The sequence below is a fragment of the Geotrypetes seraphini genome, chromosome 8 (genome assembly GCF_902459505.1).
Source record: "Geotrypetes seraphini chromosome 8, aGeoSer1.1, whole genome shotgun sequence".
Taxonomy (NCBI): domain Eukaryota; kingdom Metazoa; phylum Chordata; class Amphibia; order Gymnophiona; family Dermophiidae; genus Geotrypetes; species Geotrypetes seraphini.
In genome coordinates this window covers 99,609,059-99,631,872 of record NC_047091.1, presented here as the reverse complement: position 1 = coordinate 99,631,872, position 22,814 = coordinate 99,609,059, and the positions used below count along the sequence as shown (strand labels likewise).

General features: G+C 40.9%; 1 protein-coding gene across 1 annotated transcript in view; it reads left to right on the top strand.

Moving 5' to 3' along the window:
- The window catches only part of RAB3A (RAB3A, member RAS oncogene family), a 68,817-nt gene extending 54,173 nt beyond the window's left edge, over nucleotides 1-14,644 (top strand). Inside the window, exon 5 of the mRNA XM_033956941.1 lies at nucleotides 12,681-14,644. Within this exon, the coding sequence (XP_033812832.1) occupies nucleotides 12,681-12,871 (191 nt within the window). The 3' untranslated portion in view covers nucleotides 12,872-14,644. The remainder of the gene's footprint in view (nucleotides 1-12,680) is intronic.
- Nucleotides 14,645-22,814: the final 8,170 nt, after the last annotated feature.

Sequence of the window (22,814 nt, the reverse complement as noted above, 5' to 3'; positions counted from 1 at the left end):
ATAAGAACAATAAATTGAGGATAATCAGAAACTAGTTCCTAAAATCAATAGAAAACACCTGAAGATATACATTGAGACTGGGAGGGATTCTGGACCGGTCTACGAGCACTAAAGGAAGGAAAATGAACAGGTAAACATAAATTCTCCTTCCTTAGAGTCCTTACCAGATCAATCCAGAACTTGTGAGATATAGTAAAGCAATCCTGCTCTAAGAACTTGCATCATAAAGCAACCAAATCAAGCCCAAGATGACTAATTTGCTACTCTACAAATGTCAAAGGGCAATACTTACCTGTGACCCTAAAACACCTTCTGTGGATACTGGAAGTTGCTTCCCTATGTAGACTGAAAAAAATCATTTCTTTAAGCCAGCAAGCTAAAGTAGCTTTAGAGGCCACCTTTCCTTTCTTTGGTCCACCAAAGAGCAATAACAATTGCTAATTTTTAAGCGAAGGCCATTTTGGGTCCAAAGGGGCTGAAGGAGAGTCAACAAATTTGTTCCTAGTTTGGGCCATGACACCAATAACACTTCTTGACATTTATTCCTACCAGAACACCTGGCCTTGATCACATGTGCAGAACATAGATAAACCCTATGCAAATACTGGACCACAACCTAAAAGTCCTAATATACATAAACGAAACCCTAAGATGCCAGACTCTGTATGTAGTACAACACCAAAGAAATAGAAACAAATGCATTTCTTCCTGAACAGTGCAAAATATAGACAGCAGATGTAAATTCTCAAAACCGACATACAGTGGTGCCTCGCATAACGGACGCCTCGTACAGCGAACGCTGCGCATAACGAACTTTTTGTCTTGCTCCCTATAACGAACTTCGTTTCACACAACGAAGTCGCCCGAGGGGCCCGGGGGGGGCGGAACTACTCTCGCCGCTTCCTAATGTGAGCCGGGAACAGCAGCACCCTCACCTTACCTCGGATGCCGAGTTTTCCGGCTTTCTTTTTCGGCCAGCCACACGCTTTCAGGGAGCAGCACATGCCCGCGCATGCTCTGTTGTTCAATCTTCTCCTCTGACGCAACCGGAAACCGGAAGTTGCAGGAGAGAGAACATTGATCAACTCCAGCAGCTGCGCGTGCACAGCTTTTTGAGATCGTGCGGCTGGGTGAGGGAGAAGGCTGGCAGGCTCTGCATGTGAGGTGAGGTGGAGGGAGGGAAATGTAGGGCTGCAGAACGAATTATTTTGTTTTACAGGTATTCTTATGGGACAACAGGGCTGCAGAACGAATTATTTTGTTTTACAGGTATTCTTATGGGAAAACGCGTTTCACACAACGAACGTTTCACATAACAAACTTGCTCCTGGAACGGATTAAGTTCGTTGTGTGAGGCACCACTGTATTTCAATCACTAAATTGAAAATTTCCTACCTTTGTTGTCAGGTGAGTTTTATATTTTGAATCATCTTTTCCCAACCTCTGGTTGTACTTCCTTCTGTCTGTGCCCTTAACTCTATTTCCAGGGCATTCTTATCGATTTGCTGTTTTTCTCTCCTTCACTTTTTGCCCTACATCCATCTTTGATATTCACTTATAGTAATACACTTTCAGTGTTTACTCACAAATTCAAGCCAACACGTTTTTTATATAAGAACCTCAGAACACCACTCCAGGCTCCATACAGTCATACCCTTAAGCTTAACGTGTAGGTTCATCACAGGTTCAGAATATATTTTCTTTAACTATCCAATTTTATAATTTAATTTTTAAGTGTAAAGTGCAAAGTATAAATAATTCTCATTTTCTTAAAGGTTATAAGTACTTAAAATTCTATAAAGTACTTAGCTTTCCAATGTGGTCTTAACTATCGGGATATTCATGCCGCCAACATGTTTCACCAAAGCTTTTTCAAGGCGCTATCCCAAGTTTACTTAACCTGCCAGCTTAAGAGACCACTTTCTTCTCATGCAAAGATCAAGGATTAGTTCGAGCTAAAGTATAAAGCATGCCGGATTGAGGACTCTCTACATCCATCTTTAGCATTAGCTCTTAATATTCAACTTTCTTCAATTTTTCTGCTTCCTTCGCAAATCTATCTATTGTTCCATGTTTTCCCTTCCCATCTATCCACATGCACCATCTCTTCCCTCTCTCTGTTCTTCCCCTTCCTCCATCCATGTGTATCAACTCCTCCCTCTTTCTTCCCTAGTCACATCTTTTATTAAACAGCATTTTTTCCATCTCTCTTCCCTTCTACACCCCTTCCATCCCTGTGCACCATCTCCTCCCTCTCTCTCCCCTTCTGGTTGTCTGACATCTTTCTCCTCTCCTTCCCACAGTCAGTCATCACACTCCCCTTTGTAGTCTGGCTTCTTTCTGTCCTTCTCTTTCCCCTCCTCCCTACTTCTCTCTCTTCTTTCCCTTCCCTAGCCTGGCATCTCTCTCCTTCCCTCCCCCTCCAGTAGTCTGACATCTCTCTTCTTCCCTTTTCTCCCTTCCTGTGGCCTGCTTTCTCTCTCCTCTCCTTCTATTCCCTGGTCTGGCATCTCTCTCTCCTTCTTTCCCCCTCCAGTAGTCTGACATCTCTTGTCAGCGCCGTGATCCCCACAGCAACACAAATAACCTAGGGTCATAGTTCCTATGCTGGCGTGCTAAGAGAGAGAGAAAGAATGTCGCACACACAGGCAAGGATCAATTGCAATAATCACGAAAGCTTTTTGAAGGCAGAGCCTGGTCAATTTAAAGGCAACTGAATTCTCAGGTATGTCTCCAAGAATTCCTGTCAGCCTCATGCCTTTTGTTAGGATTCAGATCATTGTCATTAATCAGGCCATTTTAATGTCGTCAAAACCCATTACCATACAGAAAAAACCCCCAAACATAAGCAGCAGAACTAGATAAAATCAGATGTGATGACATTGTTCCATAAAAGTCATCGCTAGTGCATTGCATAATACATAATACAGCATATTTGATTCTATTTACCCATCACCCATTCTGCATCTAAAGCCCATTCTGTTTCTAAAGGCCCCTGTTCCCTTTCTACATTGCCTAATAACCTTTGTTTTCTTTAGCCTCAAGGTTTCTGGAGATGTCCGAAATGTTCATTTCATATGTTTCATTTCATATGTTCATATGCAGTTTACATGCTTCTTACCAGGGCACAGAGCAATGAAACTGTAAACAATTTAATCAACACAGCATGTCATTCTTAGAGACAATCAAGGCTATAAGCATAATATTCCCAAGGATATGATTCTGTAGCAAAACTCTCATATATACATATATATATTTTCTGAGAGGGCCCCAATACTCACCTAATCCCTATTAAACCCATCACGCTCTCCTTCCCTTTTCCCTTTCTTGTGATCTGATATCTCTGTCCTCTCCTTCCCTTCCTTCTTCTTCCCTTCTCCCTACCCTAGTCTGGTAGGGAGAAGGGAAGAAGGGGGTCCCGATTTTTCTGCCTCTGCTGCTGGGGATCCCGAGCTTGCTGTTTCTGCCAGGTAGGCCCAACCTTGCAGAGTTTGTGGGACCAAGGAATGGATTAATCCAGTTTCTATTCTTTTCAATGGGAAAAATTGTCTTGGAACTCGAACATTTTGGAACTCGAACAGGGTTCTAAAATGGATTAAGTTTGGATTCCAAGGTACCACTGTACTTACTTTCTTCTCTGATCATACTCAGTATTTGGTTTGTATTCATGATAGCTGAGGCAGCTTTGTAAATTGAATTTGAATTCTAAAGGGAAGCACTGAAGCAAAGCTGGTGCAACAGTAATCTGTTCTAACCATATTTCTCTCTATCACAAAAAAAGCAGAATATAGACAACCTCTCCAATGAGAAATCTGTATTTGCATGCGTTTATAAGAAGGTTGGTTGCGGCAGCAATGATAGCAGCAGCAAGACAGTTCTCCGGGGGTGGGCAGCAGCGGCGGCAACAGCAGAGAGGAAACAGTAATACAACGTTTCTCCGACATCATCTTCGGCCTGACTTCACTTCCAGTGGATCGCACTGGAAGTGCTGTCAGCCAGACCCGTTAATCCTGTTAAAAAAATTCTGTTGTCATTAAACAATTAACACATTAATCATATTAACATGTTAACGTGTTCAACCCTACCTAAACCATTAGTGACTTCAAGATGGTGTACATCTGAGGGTGCTGAAGGAACTTAGAGAAGTCCTGTGGCTCCACTGACTGACCTTTTCAATGCTTCCCTAAAGTCGGGAGTGGTACCGGAGGACTGGAGAAGGGCGGATGTGGTCCTTCTACACAAAAGCAGAAGTAAGAAAGAAGTAGGGAATTACAGGCCAGTAAGTCTGACTTCTGTGGTAAGCAAATTCATGGAAACGCTTTTAAAACAGAGAATGATAAAATTTCTGTAATCCAATGGATTACAGGACCAGAGGCAACATGGATTCACTAGAGGTAGGTCTTGTCAAACAAATCTGATCAATTTCTTTGACTGGGTGACCTGAGAATTGGATAGAGGGAGTGCGCTAGATGTGGTATATTTAGATTTTAGCAAACCCTTTTGAGTGCTCTTGGGATGAGCCCCAAAGTGACGGGCTGGTTCAGGACTTGATTAAGTGGAAGACGACAGAGGTCAGTGGTCAATGGAGATCGCTCTGAGGAAAGGAATGTTACCTATGGGGTGCCTCAAGGTTCTGTTCTTAGGCCTCTTCTTTTTAACATTTTATAAGCGATATTACTGAAGGGCTGTTGGGTAAGATTTGCCTCTTTGCGGATGATACCAAAATCTGCAATAGAGTAGACACACCCCGGATGTTGTGAATAACATGAAGAAAGACCTAGCAAAGCTTGAAGAATGGTCTGAAATTTGGCAGCTAAAATTTAATGCTAAGAAATACAAGGTCTTGAATTTGGGCTTCAAAAATCCAAAGGAATGGTATAGTTTAGGGGGTGAAGAACTTATGTGCATGACAGAAGAGTGGGGCTTGAGTGTGATTGTATGTGTTGATCTTAAGGTGATGGCGAAAGCTAGAAGGATGCTAGGATGCATAGGAAGAGGTATGGCCAGTAGGAAAAAGGAGGTATTGATGCCCCTGTATAAGACTCTGGTGAGACCTTATTTAGAATATTATATACAATTCTGGAGACTGCACCTTCAAAAAGATATAAAAAGGATGGAGTCAGTCTAGAGGAAGACTACTAAAATGGTGCGTGGTCTTTGTCATAAGACGTATGGAGACAGAAGTATAGATCTCAATATGTATACTTTAGAGCAGGGGTGTCAAATGTCAGCCCTTGAGGACCGCAATCCAGTCGGGTTTTCAGGATTTCCCCAATGAATATGCATGAGATCTATTTGCATGCACTGCTTTCATTGTATTCTAATAGATCTCATGTATATTCATTGGGGAAATCCTGAAAACCTGACTGGATTGCGGCCCTCAAGGGCCGACATTTGACACTCCTGCTTTAGAGGAAAGGCGGGAGAGTGGATATATGATAGACATTTAAATATCTACGTAGTGTAAATGCGCATGAGTCGAGTCTCTTTCATTTGGAAGGAGAGGGCATAGGATGAAGTTAAGAGGTGATAGGCTCAGGAGTAATCTAAGGAAATACTTTTTTACAGAAACGGTGGTAGATGCATAGAACAGTCTCCCGGAAGAGATGGTGGAGACAGAAACTGTGTGAATTCAAGAAGGCATGTGGAATCTCTTAGAGAGAGGAAGAGATAATGGTTACTGTGGCTGGGCAGACTGGATGGACCATTTGGCCTTTATCTGCCATCATGTTGCTATCTAAAAAGAACCCTCTGACATCCAATCAATGAAGTGCCTTAAAATCTTCTCTATAATCTTCTCTATGGAAGGAAGGTAAAAAAAAGCACTTGATTCATATGAAAGGAAAAGGGATCTCTGCATGATAGTCTGCAGTTCAGAAATTCTGCATGCAGAAGAAACTGCAAATGCAATAGTGTCTTATGAGAAAGAGATATTAAAAGACCTTACTCTTAAGAAGCTCAAAATAAGGAAATCCTAGAATTTAAGAGTTAAGTTTGTTCCAATTAGGACAGACTGTGTATATGGAAAACTTGGGCTCCCCTTCAAAGGAATCAAACTACATCCAGAGCATTGCTTATGATGTCTCCTTAGGTCCTCTAAAAACAGGATAATGATGCTTCCTCTACTTCAAAGAATCAAGAGCTAAAATGTTAGCTATGTAGGCAGGAAAAGGAGACAGAATGCTTGATCAAAGCACTTTGATTCAAATGCTCTCCAAGTCCTAGCATACACTTTTTGAAAGTGGAGAACTTTCTAGACCAAGGTAAAGTTGCAGTGACTTCTGAAGAATAATTTTTACTTCTGAAATGCAGATCAGGACACAAAAGGCAACAGATCTTCTTTATGGACTGGAAATCTGAAGAAGTCCCCTCATTTGAGGAAGTAGAAGTGGTTGATCTTGAGGCAAATGAGATCTGCAACCCAAGGTGTCCTGGGGCATGCCGAAGCTACTAGAATGACTGAACCAGGATGACAACTGATTCTTTGAAGCAGAGGCATACCTAGGGTGTGTGAAACCTGGGACTGATTATTTTTAACACCACCCCTAATACAAAAATATTTTTAGTAATTTTATTTAGTTTTATATTCCGTCCTCCCCAGAGAGCTCAGAACGAGTTACAGTATAATATTCACAGTGTTACAATATATTACATAGGGTTACAACTTATCCAACCCCACACAGGCACTGAGGAGTAAACAAAATAAACAAAAAAGAGTTTTCCTCTCTCTTTTAGGTCCCAGCTCACGCTTGCTGTCTAACACCAGCTCTGGCAGGATACACATTTCAAATCTGACATATTGTAATCACAAAATAGAAAATAAAATTATTTTTTCTATCTTTTGTTGTCTGGTCATTTTATTATTCAAATCATGTTGGTCCCAGGCTCTGGTCCCAGGCTCTGGTTTCTGTCTGTCTTCTGTTAACTCGCTTGCCAGAGTCTCCTGCCCATTTGATGTTTTCTTCTCTCTATATGCTCACCTTCCATCTTTGGACCTTCCATCCACTGCCATAACCAACATTTCTTTCTCACTGTCTACCATCTCTCTTCCTGCCTTGTGCCCTGGGTCAAACTTCTCTATTCTCCTCCATACAGCATCTCTCCCTTCATCCCCTCCATTATCATATGCAACATTTTTTCTCTCTCCCTATGCATCATCTTTCCCTCCCCTCCACCATATGTAGCATTTCTTCCTCTCACCACTTTTACTTCTTTGTTGCACTCCCTTCCTCTCCTTCACCCTATGTCCAACAATTCTTCCTCTCTTCTCTCTGTCCCCGGTGCAGTAGCTTTCCATCCCTCCCTCCCCTCTTCCTGTGCAGCACCTCCAGACCAGACCGACCCCCACTGTGAGAATTTTTGCAGCCTGCTCCACTAGGGCTTCTCTCTGCTGTGACCCCGGTGGGCCACAAGTAGCCTGTTCAGAGTATTCTCTTCTTGTTGGCAGCCCTAATTCACTGCTCTGCTGGCCTCGGGCCTTCCTCCTGCTTCCGTGAAGGCAGGACCTGGCAGAGAGGAAGACCCGACATGGACAGAGCAGTGAAGATCCCAGACCATAACGCCAACCCTTGGAGCATCGTGCTTCTGTGAAAGCAGGACCCGGCAGAGAGGAAGGCCCAACATGGAAGATCCCAGACCATAACGCCAACCCCGGGAGCATCCCTTCTGCTGCAATAAAGCATCAGCTTGGCATTGACTCTTGTTGCCATAAGATCCTTGACTTACCCTAGCATTTCATTAGAAGAAACACTTCAGGAGACAATTCCCACTCTCCTGGATCTAAGGTCTATCTGCTGATAAAATCTGTCTGGGTGTTTTGAACTGTGACAATATATGCTGCTGAAAGATTCAGAAAGTTGATCTCCCCTAAGACAGCAACAGGCCTGCTTTCTTCACCACAGCCACACTTCAGATTCCTTCTTGTTTGTTTATATATACCCACTGCCATTGCTTTGTTGGAGAACACTCAAACTACCCTGTTCTTCACAATCTGATAAAAGGGATTGGAGCACTAAAATACTAGTGCTGGCTGATTCAGAGACATTTTTTTTTTATTCGATTCAGCCTATTGAATTGATTTTTTCAATTCAATTCACTTTTCCTGGCCAGTCGAGCATTTGTTTTCAAATGTCCTGGCAGGTTTATTTTGTAGTCTTTCCACCCACCCTACCCCCATTTGCCCTTTCCAACCCCACGCTGGCGCTGTGGTGTAAACAAAATAAAAAATACTTTTCCTTCTCTCTTAGATCCTAGGTCATGCTCACTGTCTTAACACCAGCTCTGGAAGGGTACACATTTCAAATCTGACATATTGTAATCACAAAATAGAAAATAAAATTATTTTTTCTACCATCCACTGCCATATCTAATATTTGTTTCTTTCTCATTGTCTACCATCTCTCTCTCTCTCTCTCTCTCTCCCCCTACCCCCCTGCCTTGTGCCCTCGGTCAAACCTCTATTCCCCTCCAAGCATCTCTTCTTTCCTCCCTCCATTATCATGTGCAACATTTCTTTCACTCTCCCTGCCCTCCACCCTTTGTACAACATTTCTCCCTCTCTCTTCTCCATGCATGTCTCCCTCCCCACCACCATATGAAGGATTTCTCCCTCTCAACCTTTTCTACCTATTTGTTTCATTTCTTCCTTCCTCTCCTCCACCCCAACAATTCTTCCTCTCTTTTCTCCTCCATGTGCAGCATCTTTCCTTCTCTCCCATCATCCCCTGTGCAGCAGCACCCCACCGATCCCTCCCCCACCATGAAACCTGAAATTCCTCCGAGGCCTCCTAAAATAGCAGTGGCAACGGCACCCTGAACGGGCTGCTTCCCTCTGCCACATCACCGATGATGTCATCAGTGACACGACAGAGGGAAGGCCCCAGTGGGGAAGGCCACAAAGCAGCCCATTCAGAGTGCCACCACTGCTGCTGTTTTAGGAGGCCTCGAAGGAATGTCAGGTCTCACCATGGTGGGGGGTCACTGAATTGGCAAGTCCGATTTTCTCGGACAACGAATCAATTCACTAAAGTGAATCAGTGATTCGGACAGTACTACTAAATGCCCTGCTCTGAGTTCCAAACAATTAGTTGACCATATGCCTTGCACCATTTGGTTGTTGCAGTGTGCTCTCCAGCCAAACAGACTCTCTCATCCATGGTGACTACAAGCTAGTTGAAATATAGGAGGGTAGTCCCAAAGCTGATAAAAGTTAGGACTTCATGTTGAACCTTGCTGGCGTCATCCACAGAAGATGGATTTAGTGCTCCTGCGTCAGTGGCAATCAACGAGTTGGAAGCAAAGTCTGCAGAAATCTCATGTCAGCACAATCCCTCAGAACGACACCTATGGATGCTGCCAATAAACCAGGGATATGCATAATCCCATGCTCAGGGAACTGTCAGACAAAAAAGAAGCAGCCTGGGACTGAAGCTTTAGCGTTCTTTTCTTTGGGGGGAAAAAACCCATGCCTTGTCTGGTATCAAACTTTGTTCCCAGATATTCCAGAATCTGAGAAGGAAGTAGATTGCCCTTGGAAAAAGTGATTATTCAACCTAATGAGTAGGAGTTGCAGAACTTTGGCTATTATTCATTATCCTGAAATCAAATCAACTATTTGTCCAAGTAAGGATGAATTCTGATCCAAAGAAAAACGCTACCACCATCATGAGCTTAGGTCCTAGGTATAGTTGCTAGATCAAAGAGCATTGCTTGAAACTGATAACAGCATCTTGTATTTTAAATCTCAAGAATCTTTGATGCTATGACCAAATTGGAATATGCAGCTAATCTGCTGTGAGATCTAATAATGAGCAGCACAATCACAGACTTTGGTTTCCATTCTGAAATGCCTGACTTTTTAAAACTCAATTTACTGCTCTAAAATCATCGCTTCTTTTCTTTCAGAACAATAAAATAGACTCGATACCTTCCAGTTCCTCACTTTCTGGGAGGCACTTGGACAGCCATTCTGAGGTCTAGAAGATTTTGAACGGTTGTCTGGATCACTGTTCTTTTGGCAGGGGCCCAACAGGGTGAAATGAGAACAGATTCTGTCAGCATTCAGGGAAAACTCCCGTTTGTAACTGTATCTTATAACATCTAAGACCTTTTAGGAAACAGACTCTGAACAGTGGTTCTTTTGATTAAAAAGTAAACACTGCTCAGAGAAATTTCTTTGCTGTATTCTTAATTGTTTCTATAGAAGAAAGAGAAGGGAGCAGAAATTCTCAGACTCCTTTAAGATGTCCCCAGACTCCAACTTTAAAGAAAAAAAGAGCACTCATTCCCTCAACTGGTTACCAGGTCTCCAGTTGGGACCAGGAAGTTCACTCTGAGACTGAAGACAGATATAACACTGATGGTCTCAGGCTATACAGTACCCTTCTATGCACAGAGTCCGTAAGTCTCTGTCTCCATCAGGTGGCTGATGGGCAAAACCCACAAGTTCTGGACTAAGGAATAGACGCTTATTCCTTATTTTAGAAAGGGAATGAACCTATATGTCCAAAAAGATGTATGTTAGGAATTAGATCTGCTACCTGGGACTCCCAGGTTTCAGAAAGGGGCTTCTGTTGAGCAATGCTGCACTGGAACAATTAGGATAAGTCATCTCCTTCACCCCTACAATGAAATAGGCAAGAAATACTGGGATCTGTGACAGCTCTGGAAGAAATAAGATATCTGTGTTTCTATAATACCCACTGGTAAACTTCCTCATGGCACTGCTGAGAGCAAAAAGTCATTTTAACACGGAGGAAAAAACCTCAGGAAAAAAAGAGCCAAAAATCAGCTCAACGTCACTTGATCTGTGGGAAGCAATAACAACGCACACTTTCTGCCCTAAAGAAGTGGTCGTTGTACCACGAAATGCGGGTCCACGTAGGGCAGTGGTCTCAAACTCGTGGCCCGGGGACAACATGCGGCCCGCCAGGTACTATTTTGAGGCCCTTGGTATGTTTATCATATTCACAAAAGCAAATAAAATAATTTCTTGATCATATGTCTCATTAGCTATAAATTACAATATTATTATTAAGACTTAGCTAAAAGGAAAGATTTATGAACTATAAATAATTTTACCTCATGCAAAATTGTCATTTCTTTAATAAGACATTAACTATTTTTTCTGAGGCCCTCCAAGTACCTACAAATCCAAAATGTGGCCCTGCAAAGGGTTTGAGTTTGAGACCACTGACGTAGGGGGTGTTATTTTGAGAGGTGCTTGCATGGTTGCATTGCCCCTTTTTTTCTCTAACAGCGTTCTAGAGATTTTATAAGCCAGTGATGTGTGTAGAGTTGAGCTGATATTTGGCTCTCTTTTTTTCCCTGAGGCTTTTTCCTCTGTGTTAAAATGACTTTTTGCTCTCAGCAGCACCATGAGGAAGTTTACCAGTGGAGCTGATTGGTCAAATTTTCAGTTTTGTACCTCCGCTCCTTTTTTTTTTTTTTTTCTTTCTTGATTTGTTTCCATAATACCCAACATAACTTAATTTTCCAGTATATAAATGTCACTTTTGCTATTTTAAACAGATATTCATATGCTTCCACAGAAATGTTGCCCTCTTGATAGACATCTGTTTATCATGCTGCAAGTCACTAACACATGAATGTCTGGTTTACTATTATGGGCATTATCAAAATTTCAACTGTCCAAAGAAAACTGCCTAAGTTGCCAACTTTCAAAGCCGACTTTCTGGACATCTAGCGGGACTTCTAAGCCGCTTGGTGTTTAGCATTTTAGCAGGCGTGTTGGGAGGAGAGTTTTGGGTGGGCTTTGGACATGCCTAACTTGGACATTTTACTTGCCATAATAGAACCTTTGTTGGACCAGAGAAATGAGAGTGAGGCATTGTTCAAATGCCACTGTTCTGAGCTCCCTTGGGAGAATGGTATAGAAAATTGAATAAATAAAGAAAAGGATAAGGAAATCCTATTTTACTAAGAAAACAGTGGCTACCAAGTACTAGCCAAGGCTGGAGAAGATAGTGATGCTAAAAGCAAGGAACTAACCCAATGCCAATATGTTGTAAAAGTGGACTCTATTTTCTTTTAATGGAGAGAATAAACGGTGGGTTTATGGTCCCTATTTCTAAAAAAGCTGGCATTAATTTCACTACTAACAGAGTTGTCAGCACAAACTATCATCATTAAAAAAAAGTTCATTTTCAAAATTCTAGTTTCCTTACTAAACATTAAGGACCTGATTCTCAAAACAGCGTCCCAATTTTAGGCGGTGATAGGCATCATACCGCCGTCTAACAGACCAATCGAAAATTGATGTGGCATACAGAGGCATTTAGGCTTGCCTATGGATGCCTAAGGCCACTTCCAACATAAGCCATACCTATGCCGGAAGTGGCCTTAGGCATCAGTAGGCGTGCCTAGGTGCTTCCATAGGCACGAGTCAGATGCCTTAAACACTGGGCTACATTTAAGGCCTCTGTACAATTGACATGATTCTGGACACATGTCTACCAGTGCTTGACACACAGTAGGTGCTCAATTTGCAGATGCTTATTGCAACAGACAGACTTCCAGAATCAGGCCCTAAAAGCATTGGTGGTTCTTTTTTTATTGTTGGGGGGAGGGAAGTGGTATATTCAGGAAAGAACTCTGACCTAAAATAAATCAGCTGTACCTTTCTGACTGGCTAATACTTTCTTTGCCCCATCCCCACTTAGGTTTTGAATTTTTTGAAGCCAGCGCCAAGGACAATATTAATGTGAAGCAGACTTTTGAGCGACTTGTGGATGTCATCTGTGAAAAGATGTCAGAAAGCCTGGACACCGCAGACCCAGCTGTCACAGGAGTTAAACAAGGACCCCAGTTGACTGATCAACAAGCTCCACCCCATCAGGATTGCGCCTGCTGAAGCCCCCTCACTCCCCAGTATCTTCCAGGCCAGTCAAGTAGATCTAGATTTACCCAACATTGTCCCCCCACCCTTCCACCCCTCCCCACCCCATTTAGCTGGTTCTGTAACCTGTAGTTAAAGTCAGCTGTAGTGAGTGAGACCACATCTAGCATTAGAGGACTTAAAATGTTTATAAAAACTGTGAGAGTCACTCATTCTGAAGAGAACACTACAAAAATAGCCCCCCCCCCTTTCCCAGTAGCCTACCTTGTTGTTAAGTAGGAGAAAGTGTGTATTTGAAAGGATTTTTTTTTAATTATTGTTGTGACCTGCAAAACTTTACTGCCGAATGCATCTTATTTATTTAGTATTTAAATAGATTATACAATAAATCTCTTAGCACAGGGGGAGAAAACTTAAACATGCTCTTAAGAGCATCTCGTGAAATCTTAACTTTGTAAACAGGGTTCAATGTGTTAATTTTAAAATTCAGACTGAATTACTTAGCAGTGCTAGGTTAAATCTTCTGTCTGTAGCAAGCTTCTCTTAAGCACTTTTGAAGTTGGGTATTGCCTCTGTGCTCCTGCTCATATGTGCAGGCCTACCAGCATGGAATGTGTATTCCCCCTTCTCTCTGGTTCCAAGACCAGTTCACAGAACAAAATATTGCAATGATGGACAAAATCTGCTTTAGTCAACTTAGGAGCAGGGACTTAGTACAATTAGTACTTTAACTCTGTGCTATTTGGTTCTCATTTCAAGACGCTCAAAAAAAAAAAAAGGAAGGTTTTCAACAAAGCTCATTTAGAAACAGAGGCTAATTTTACAATATGTTAGCTTATGTGTGAAGGCCAAGTAAACACCTGTTTCTAGCCTATTTTATAAAGACATTTAGGCGCTCAGGAGTAGGTGTAAATGTTCATTTATAAATCGTAGCTGTGCCCACATGAGTTCTGCCTCTGAATACGTCTGCACGTAGGTTGTGCAAAAATACACCCCACCTTATCTCCGCACATACTTTTACATGGGTAATCCCTGTGATGATTTTTATAAAAGTTATTTTAGGTGCTTAGGAAGACCTTTATACACAAATAATCCTATATAAAATCACCCCTCTTCCCAAATTAAAAGCTTAGCTAGGTCCATCATGGTGATTTTTCAAACTGTGTTTGAAAAGTGCAGTAGCTGTAATGCATAAAGTATTACTCAGAAGAATGGAAAATAATTTACCAGTTTCACAGCCAAGGACCAGCGATTCAAGTACAAGCTGCCCCTTTCACCCAACACTGTCCGTGCCACATGCAGTGTGATTAGATTATGTTGGACTGTAAAGGGAAATTAAACCCACAAAACTCACCAATTCTTAGCGAAAAGCAAAGGCCAGTGGGGTTCAAACCAGTCTTCAGATCCCCTAGGGGAGGGAAGGGATATCTGTAAGGACTGTGTTAGAGATATTGACATACATATATAATTCTCATGCATCTGCTTTAGAGAGAGCCTGAAAACACAATCAGCTATGTGAATCACAAGGACTAGCTTGAGAAGTTGAAGGGTGTTACAAGTGAAAGGGTATGACTGGTGCGCATAGGCCATAGATCTTGTATGCGGCAAGGGGTGTTAAGGCATACGCTCTTTGCTGTGCAGTATCATATTCCCGTAAGCAGAATGCTGTGGTACTTAGGTTTCCGTGATCTGTTATTATACTACATGTCCAACAACGTGAATGCTTAATCCTCCAAGTTTCACTGTATAAATAATCTTACCTTCCCTTTTTGCTGCTGTCTTCCTTCTTGTACATGGACCTGTAAATATGAGTAACACATGCTGTGTTGTGACTGTACCATGTTTCTTTTATCAATGTGGTGTTAAACTGGTTGTGAGTTATTGATCAGAGGAACACAAGCCAGGTCAGTGAGTCCTGTAGCAGCACTGTCTCTGCACTTCTGGGTAGGTTGGTTTAGCTCAGTGTCCTGCAAATGTTTTAAAGCTGTGGCACACTAAACTCGGGGCTGGAGGGCGTTTGGAAAGGCGCGGACGTCAACACAGTGACGTCGTCGTGTGCATGTGTGATGTCATCACGTCGACGTCCACGCATGCGCAGAGGACTTGCAATTACTACGCCAGCGAGGGGGGCTAGAGGAGGAGCGGCACGTCCTGCAAGCAGTCAGCTAGCGCCTCTCCTCCTCGCCGGCATCTCGCAGCACACAGTTTGCGGTATACCGGTTTAGCTCCTTCAATGAGGCACAGCTAATTAAAAGAAGATGGACTAGTTTTTTCTGCACACCATATTTTGAATTAGAGCAACTAATGTTTGAAAGCCAGACCTGTCGATCATGTTTCTCGAGATTTTTACCCCCACTCCCTATACACTTCAGTGATGTAAAGGGGGCAAGACTATTTCCAGGATCCCACTACCTCAGATACAGTACTAACATGAGAGGCCATCCCACCTACACATGTGACTGTTTGATGTTTTCTTGAAGAGAGATTACCACAATCGACTGCCCTATCTAATGAGATAAGCAGTACCCTAAGCACAGGAATGAAAGAGATTCACCAGACCCCTCCTAAAATGATTTGATAGACTACAGAAGTGTCTCTCAAACTGTGTGCCCCAAAGAGATTCCAGGTGTGCCATAAGAGATTCCAGAATTTTATTTTTAAAAATTCCCTTCATAAGTATATATCAGAATAGATGACATGTATGTCACGTATGCAAGAGTCTGTCAATGTTTTGATCTTCTGTGTGTGTAAGGAAACAGTTGCCCAGACAAGCATCGTTCTTTGATGTGATTGGTCCTTGAAAACTAACGGCAAGTAATTTTAGATTTATTTTTTATACAGTAGTTAGCCTAACTTGAGCAACAAAATAATCAAGGCTTTGTTACCATTTAGATCTTCTTAACTTTGCGAACTTGGATTTACAGCTCAGACAGAAATTAAATTTAAAAAAGAGAACGACTGCAGATAGTGGATGATAAAATGCGTGTTTGCTTGTCAACTATCGAGCCTTGTTTTGAGTTCATTTGTACTCAAAAATAAGCACATCCATCGTATTGATTATCAATTCTATTCAACCTACTTTAGCTTCACCGTTGTTACAATTACCCAGAAATAACTTAAAACAACTTTAAATAAATAACTCTCAGATTTAATTTTTTGTTGGTTTTGCAATTTTATAATTTCAGTTATAATGTGCCGTGAAAAATATTTGCTCAGTTTAGTGTGCCGGAGCTAAACAAAGTTTGAGAGACACTGGACCACAGCTTAACATAAAATGAATGAAAAAGCTCAAACTTTCTCTTTAATCATGAGGTTGGGAGGGACGGACGGACGAGAACAGACCTCTGTACTCAATCTGCTACAGACCTTACACCCAGTGCTGTTTCTTTTGTGCAGATGAATCCTCAAAGCAGACACTTCCCTCTCCTATTTCATCAAAGCAGTGTGTTTTCATTTACAGACACCCAACAAAAATATTGATACCTCTTATTTTTGTGAAGTTTACTGATAGATATATATATATATATAATTTAAAAAATATATACATAAATGGGAATACATTATATGCTGTTCTGTTAAACAAGTGTCAAACATCAAACATACAAATTTCCTTAAAAAAACGTGACTGTGTTAAAGATATGTTGTGCAAATAAATTCTGTGCTTATCAGATTTATCACAAGTCTTGTCTGGAGCATAATCTGCTTTAATGAATTTCAGTCTGGGCCAACCTAGCGCCTTAGTAGCAGAGTACATTAAAACCTTGGATTGCAAGTAACTTGGTTTGCAAGTGTGTTGCAAGACAAGCAAAACATTTTATTAAATTTTAACTTGATATACAAGCAATGTCTTGCAATACAAGTACATACAGTATACACACATTACAACTGAGCTGATGGTTCTTCTCTCTCTGACGCTGCGGGAGTGTAGTGATTGTTCTAAATGAGTGAGGTCTTGCAATACGAGTACATATAGTATTTTGTATTAAAGGTTTTGGGTTGTGGAACGAATCGTCTGAGTTTCCATTATTTCCTATGGGGAAATTCGCTTTGATATACGAGTGCTTTGGATTACAAGCATGCTTCTGGAACGAATTATGCTCGCAAGCCAAAGTTTTACTGCATAACTATATTCATAATTGACTTCTCTTAATCATCAATTGAAATGAGACTCAACTCAAAACATAAAAAATATATTAACTAATGAGTTAGGCCTCCTTTTATGAAACTGCGATAGCAGTTTCTAGCGTGGGGAGCCGCGCTGAATGGCCTGCACTGCTCCCGACGCTCATTGAGTTCCTATGAGCGTCGGGAGCAGTGTGGGCCGTTCAGCGCAGCTCCCTGCGCTAGAAGCTGCTATCGCAGTTTCATAAAAGAGGGGGTTAGTCTTAAAAGGTGGGTATATCATAGTGTATCTGTTACTCAGATCATAGGATCTCTTATAACATACTGTTAATTCAGATCCCCATCCTGGGATCACAGCTCTAATCATATATACCCCACCTTCTATCACTAGTTTCAAAAATCTAAACTAATATAAATCACAAATTGCATTCAACGTTTTCTCAAAGTGATAATAGTTTCAAAAAGTGTAATCTTCAGAAAACCACAAATATATCCAAAGTTGACAACACTTATCTTAGATGGACTGAACCACTTCCAGTGCTGGCAGAGCTTTAAAAACTCCTGACGCTCGCCATCGTTCAAGCATTTCAATCCAAAAGATCTTCTTCAAAGGGAACATCCTCCATTGTTGCCACACTACAACAAAATGTACATAAAACTCACTAGCTTCTTATCAACTTACTAATATCTTACTACATGTTATAAGAGATCCTATGATCTGAGTAACAGATACACTATGATATATCCCACCTTTTAAAACTATTTATTTTTCTATACTGTTCTCCCAGGAGAGCTCAGAGTTGCACTGGTGATAGCAATTGGCCCGTGTGCAAAATAGTTCACGGAAAGAGGTGTAAACGTGTGCATGTGCTTGGAACAGCTATGCCGTAGGCACGTATATTGTGGCCATGTCTTATTGGAGCTCAATATATGCACACGTCATAGGCGTGGTTCACATGCGGCTTCCCAAGCGTGCTTTTAAGATTTTTTTTTTCCTCTGAAACTATTCTACTACTATAGTTTATGTGTATGATGGTTTGTTTTGTTTTATAAAAATTTTTATCATGAGCCACAACCAGAAACACACGTCTGAGATATGCTTTTCACAGTACAGCACCCCTGGATCAGCCAGTAATTTTTAATAATCAAAAACTGTCGCCGCTCTCAAATCCAGGCTGACTCAGTGGCACTGCCATATAAAAAGGTCCCCGATTCAACTTCAGAGCAAAAGAGTGGAGGGGGACACTGGTGGCCATTACTTAAGGGCAGTATTTAGGATCCAGATTCAGAACCCTTGACTGCCGGGTTCTGTATGGTGCCTGTCTCTAGTCCTGAGCCATCATTGCAATGACTGAACTAGGTATATTGGAAGATATAACCAAGGGGTAGTATCCTTGGATAACTGCAATAGTGTCCTCCTCCACCCTGATCCTCCACTTGAGTCCCAAGGAGAGTTTGGGTGGGGGGCAGCAAGACCAAGGCTCAGTTGCACCTGCTCATCAAAAGGATGCCACCTGATCACCTACTGCACTGGTCTCCAACGTTTTTCTTATAAAGGGCTGCAGAGTGAATATGAGAGAGCTCTGGGATCCACCAAACGATTTCAACCTTACACATACAGGCAGTCCCAGGTTAAGAATGAGTTCTGTTTTAAAAACTGTTCTTAAGTTAAATTTGTTTGTAACTCAGACAACGTGAGAATCTGTGTGTTATATATGTTCTGTACAGTATAGTTTATAGAAACATTAAAGAAACAGTCCTCAAAATAAATACTGTACTGTAGTTTAAATAGAAAGAAAAGATAGGAGGTTTACACTTACGCACTTGTTTTAACTGTTCCATCTTCAAGACAAATAGTATATGATACTGTGCATAAAACTATATTCTCCATAACAGCACCCACACTCTGGAATGCTCTTCCATCCTACTTGTGACATGAAACATCATTAACAAAATTTAAATCCAGGCTTAAAACTATTTTATTTAGTGATGCTTATGACTTGACATATTAAGACATCCCAAAATCTAAATAGTTCACAGTACCTTAATTGTAGATCATTGATCAACTTATGAATCTTCCTTACTCTCTTATCCTCATGCAATTTCTCTTTACTCTCATTCCTATGAAGACAATGTAGTTCTTTCCCAGTTCCTCATATTATTTTCCTTTGTGTCGTGGGTTTTCATGTATTTATTGTATAATTTTCTCTTTTCTGTAATCTTTTTACACCATTTTTTAAATTGTATACCGCTCAATTTTATAATGAGCTATATATCAAAATTTAAATAAATTTGGAAACTTGATAAACTTCTCTTCACAAAGTGTCTGACCCGGAAGCCTTCCCTCTGAGCACAGAGTAGTGAAAACTTTTCTTTTCCTTCTCAAAGTCTGATCCTAGTATTCTTCCCACCTTCCTACCTCCTTGAGGCCCCTTTTGCATCCTTTTCCATCCATCCCACTGTTCCCTCTCCACCACATCCAGCATTTCTCCTTTTTATCTGTCTTCCCCATGCATCTCTACCTCACTCCTCTTCCACCTCCATGTCCAATTCTCACTCCCTCTCTGTGTGCAACAAGTCTTCTCTTTCATTTCCCCATGTGCACCCTCTCTTTCTCACTCACTCAGACACTCAAGCCCAACAATTCCCATTCTATTCCCTCCATCTCAGCAACTCTTTTCCCCATGCCTCCATTCTTCCATCCTATATTCCAAGTTCATGTTCCCCATCCGCCATTCTGTATCAAGTAGGCAAAATTGAAATTAACACATCTGTAGGATTTGAAGAGCATTTCAGCCAGTTGTTTGAAGGCCACACTGGAGGACTTCAGGGGCTGCGCATTAGAGACCACTGACCTGCTGGTATGTCAGAACCTAGAGGCTGTTCTCAAGCAAACTGGTACCCAGAAATGAGATTGCTAGGTCAAAAAAGCAATGCCTGAATTAATTACATTCTTCTTTCAAAGCAGTCTTAATACTTATAGCTTCTTGAGCCCCATAACTTGGTTTCTGATTTACTGAAATTCACTTGAAAAACAATTTATTGATTACAGAAGAAAATCGGTACAGTTTATAAGACAAGGACAATGACATGCAGCATAATTGTATACAATGTGTGTACCTTACATACATACGGCCTCTTTTACAAAGCCACGCAGCAACAGCCCCAAAGCCCTTTAAATCTCTATGGGCTTCGGGGCTGTTACCGCAGGGCAGCTGCTAGCGCGGCTTTGTAAAAGAGCAAAAAGAGTTTGGAGCAGGGTCTCCTTTCTTCTGAAAAGAGCTGAATTTGATGACCTTCACACAAGCTAGGAATACAAGCATTTCAAAAATTAAAAACAACATTGCAACTGAGCACTTCAATAGGTGGTCTGTAATTTAATAAAACCTTCCATATGCCATCAAATCATCTGTAATCACTTCAAGTTTCAAGTTTATTATGGATTTGATTAGTCGCTTATTCAAAATTCTAAGCGATGTACAAAGGAGTAAAATAATGAATTACAATTATCAAGGGGAAACAAACCAGATAAATACGACTGACTTGTCAAAACATATGGTACAAAAGGAAAAAAAAGGGAAAGAAATACAAGTTAATGATAGTAAGTAAGACAAGTAAGGGAAAAAACAATAGGAAGGGGGAAAACGGTGAGCTTCAAAGAAATTAAGAACTAAGGTTCAGTTGATGCACCTAATCTGATTTTCTAGTTGGTATACCTAACCTAATTTACTAGTTGTCAAATGCATCTTTAAAAAGAAAGCATTTTAACTTGCTCTTAAATCTATCTAAATTATGTTCTTCCTGTACATGAATTGGGAGTAAATTCCATGTTTGGGGTGCTGTGACGGAGAAAATAAATTGCCGTCGTGTATTTATGGTTTTAAGTGAGGGAACTATTAAAAGATGTTGGTCAGTAGACCTGAGTAATCTTGTTGATGTATGGGGAATCAATAGTCTGTGAATAAAGGCGGGAGTTTTATAGAGAAGAGATTTGAAAGTCAATAGACTTAATTTATATGTTATGCGGTGTGCAACTGGAAGCCAATGCACTTCCTTAAGTAGAGGTGTTACATGGTCAAATTTTTTAGCTTTCCTTATGAGTTTAATTGAAGCATTTTGAACGATCTGTAAACGTCAGATTTCTTTTTGGGCAATTCCTTTAAATAGTGCATTGCAATAGTCAATTTTTGAAATCACCAGGGAATGAATTAGTGTACTAAGTGACTTAGGGTATAAGAATTTAGAAACTGAACGAATTTGACATAGTCTAAAGAAGGTAGATCTAACAATACTACTAATATGTTCATGATAGGTAAGTTTGCAATCAAAAATAACCCCAAGGATCTTAATACTACTGATCGACTGCAGGATGGAACCTTTAATAGAAACTGGAAACATGAGCTTATGACCTTCTTTCCAGGGGAAGAGCATAACATTTGATTTGTTAACATTAAGAGCTAGTCTATTTGTCTCGAGCCATTGGTGAATCAGTTCAAGTTTCTTATTGATTGCTGTTATTTCAAGGGGATTATTGGAGTCTAGTGGGTGTAGCAGTTGAATATCATCTGCGTAAGCAAAAACATTAAAGCCAATGGATTGGCATAGAGTTATCAATGGTGCAAGAAAAATATTAAATAACAGGGGAGAGAGGATAGACCCTTGAGGAATGCCGTATGTAGCTGAGAATTGCGCCGAAATACTATTGTTAAAGGACACAATCGAAGATCGATTAGTGAAATAGGATCTAAACTAGGAAAGAACCTAATCTGTGATACCAATGGTCTGTAGTCTTTCTAAAAGAAGATTATGATCGATTGTGTCGAAAGCTGCTGAGAAGTCAATGGATATTAGAAGAACAGATTTGTGATGGTCCAAGTAGTAGAGTATGGAGGTGGACATGCCAATTAAGGAGTGTTCCATAGAATGATGCTGCCTGAAGTCTGTTTGATTTGGATATAAAATATTGGTTTTCTCTATGAACTCAGAATTATAAAGGGTGAAGTTAACATGGTCATCACAGCTTAAGAAAGGACAAAGTACATTATGGTCCCAGTTTGCGCAAGCATAATGAGAAATAACAGAAGCAAGGGTATGACAGAATTCCATCTAGAAACAAGACAAAATATAGATTTGCAGAATATTGTCCTGACACAGTGTAGATCTTGCAGTAGAAAATTGGATTTATAATAACATCCACATTTGCTTTCTCTGACCTTACCTCCAATTTGGACCCCTGAAGAAGACATGTTTGTTGAAACACGGACTGTTCTGGGTCCTTTTTATGCATATGTGGATTTTTAAACTAAACTAAACCTTAAGTTTGTATACCGCATCATCTCCACAGAAGTAGAGCTCGGCACGATTTACAGGACTTGATATAGAAAGGAACTCCAAAGAAAAGTAGAAGAACTTGGTACAGAGAAGTTTAGAGAGACTTAGTATATCAAAGAGGGAGTGGTCGTTAAATTTTAGAGAAAAGCAATGTTTTAAAATGTTTTCGGAAGAGATGGAGGGAAGTCAGATTCCGAAGCGGGATATAAAGCTGTTCCAGAGTTCGGTGATCCTGAAGAAGAGGGATGTCCCTAATTTTCTTGCATGGGATATGTCTTTTAAAGAGGGGAAGTATAGTTTGAATTTTTGAGTAGATCTGGTGGTGTTGGGATTTGAGGAGTTCCAAAATAGTGGAAAAAGGGGAGGAAGGATGCCATGTAGAGACTTGAAGGTTAGGCAGGTGCATTTGTAGTGAACCCTAAGGATTACTGGGAGCCAGTGAAGCATAGGCAGAAGCAGGGAGACGTGGTCGAATTTGCTTTTTGCAAAGATTAGTTTAGCTGCG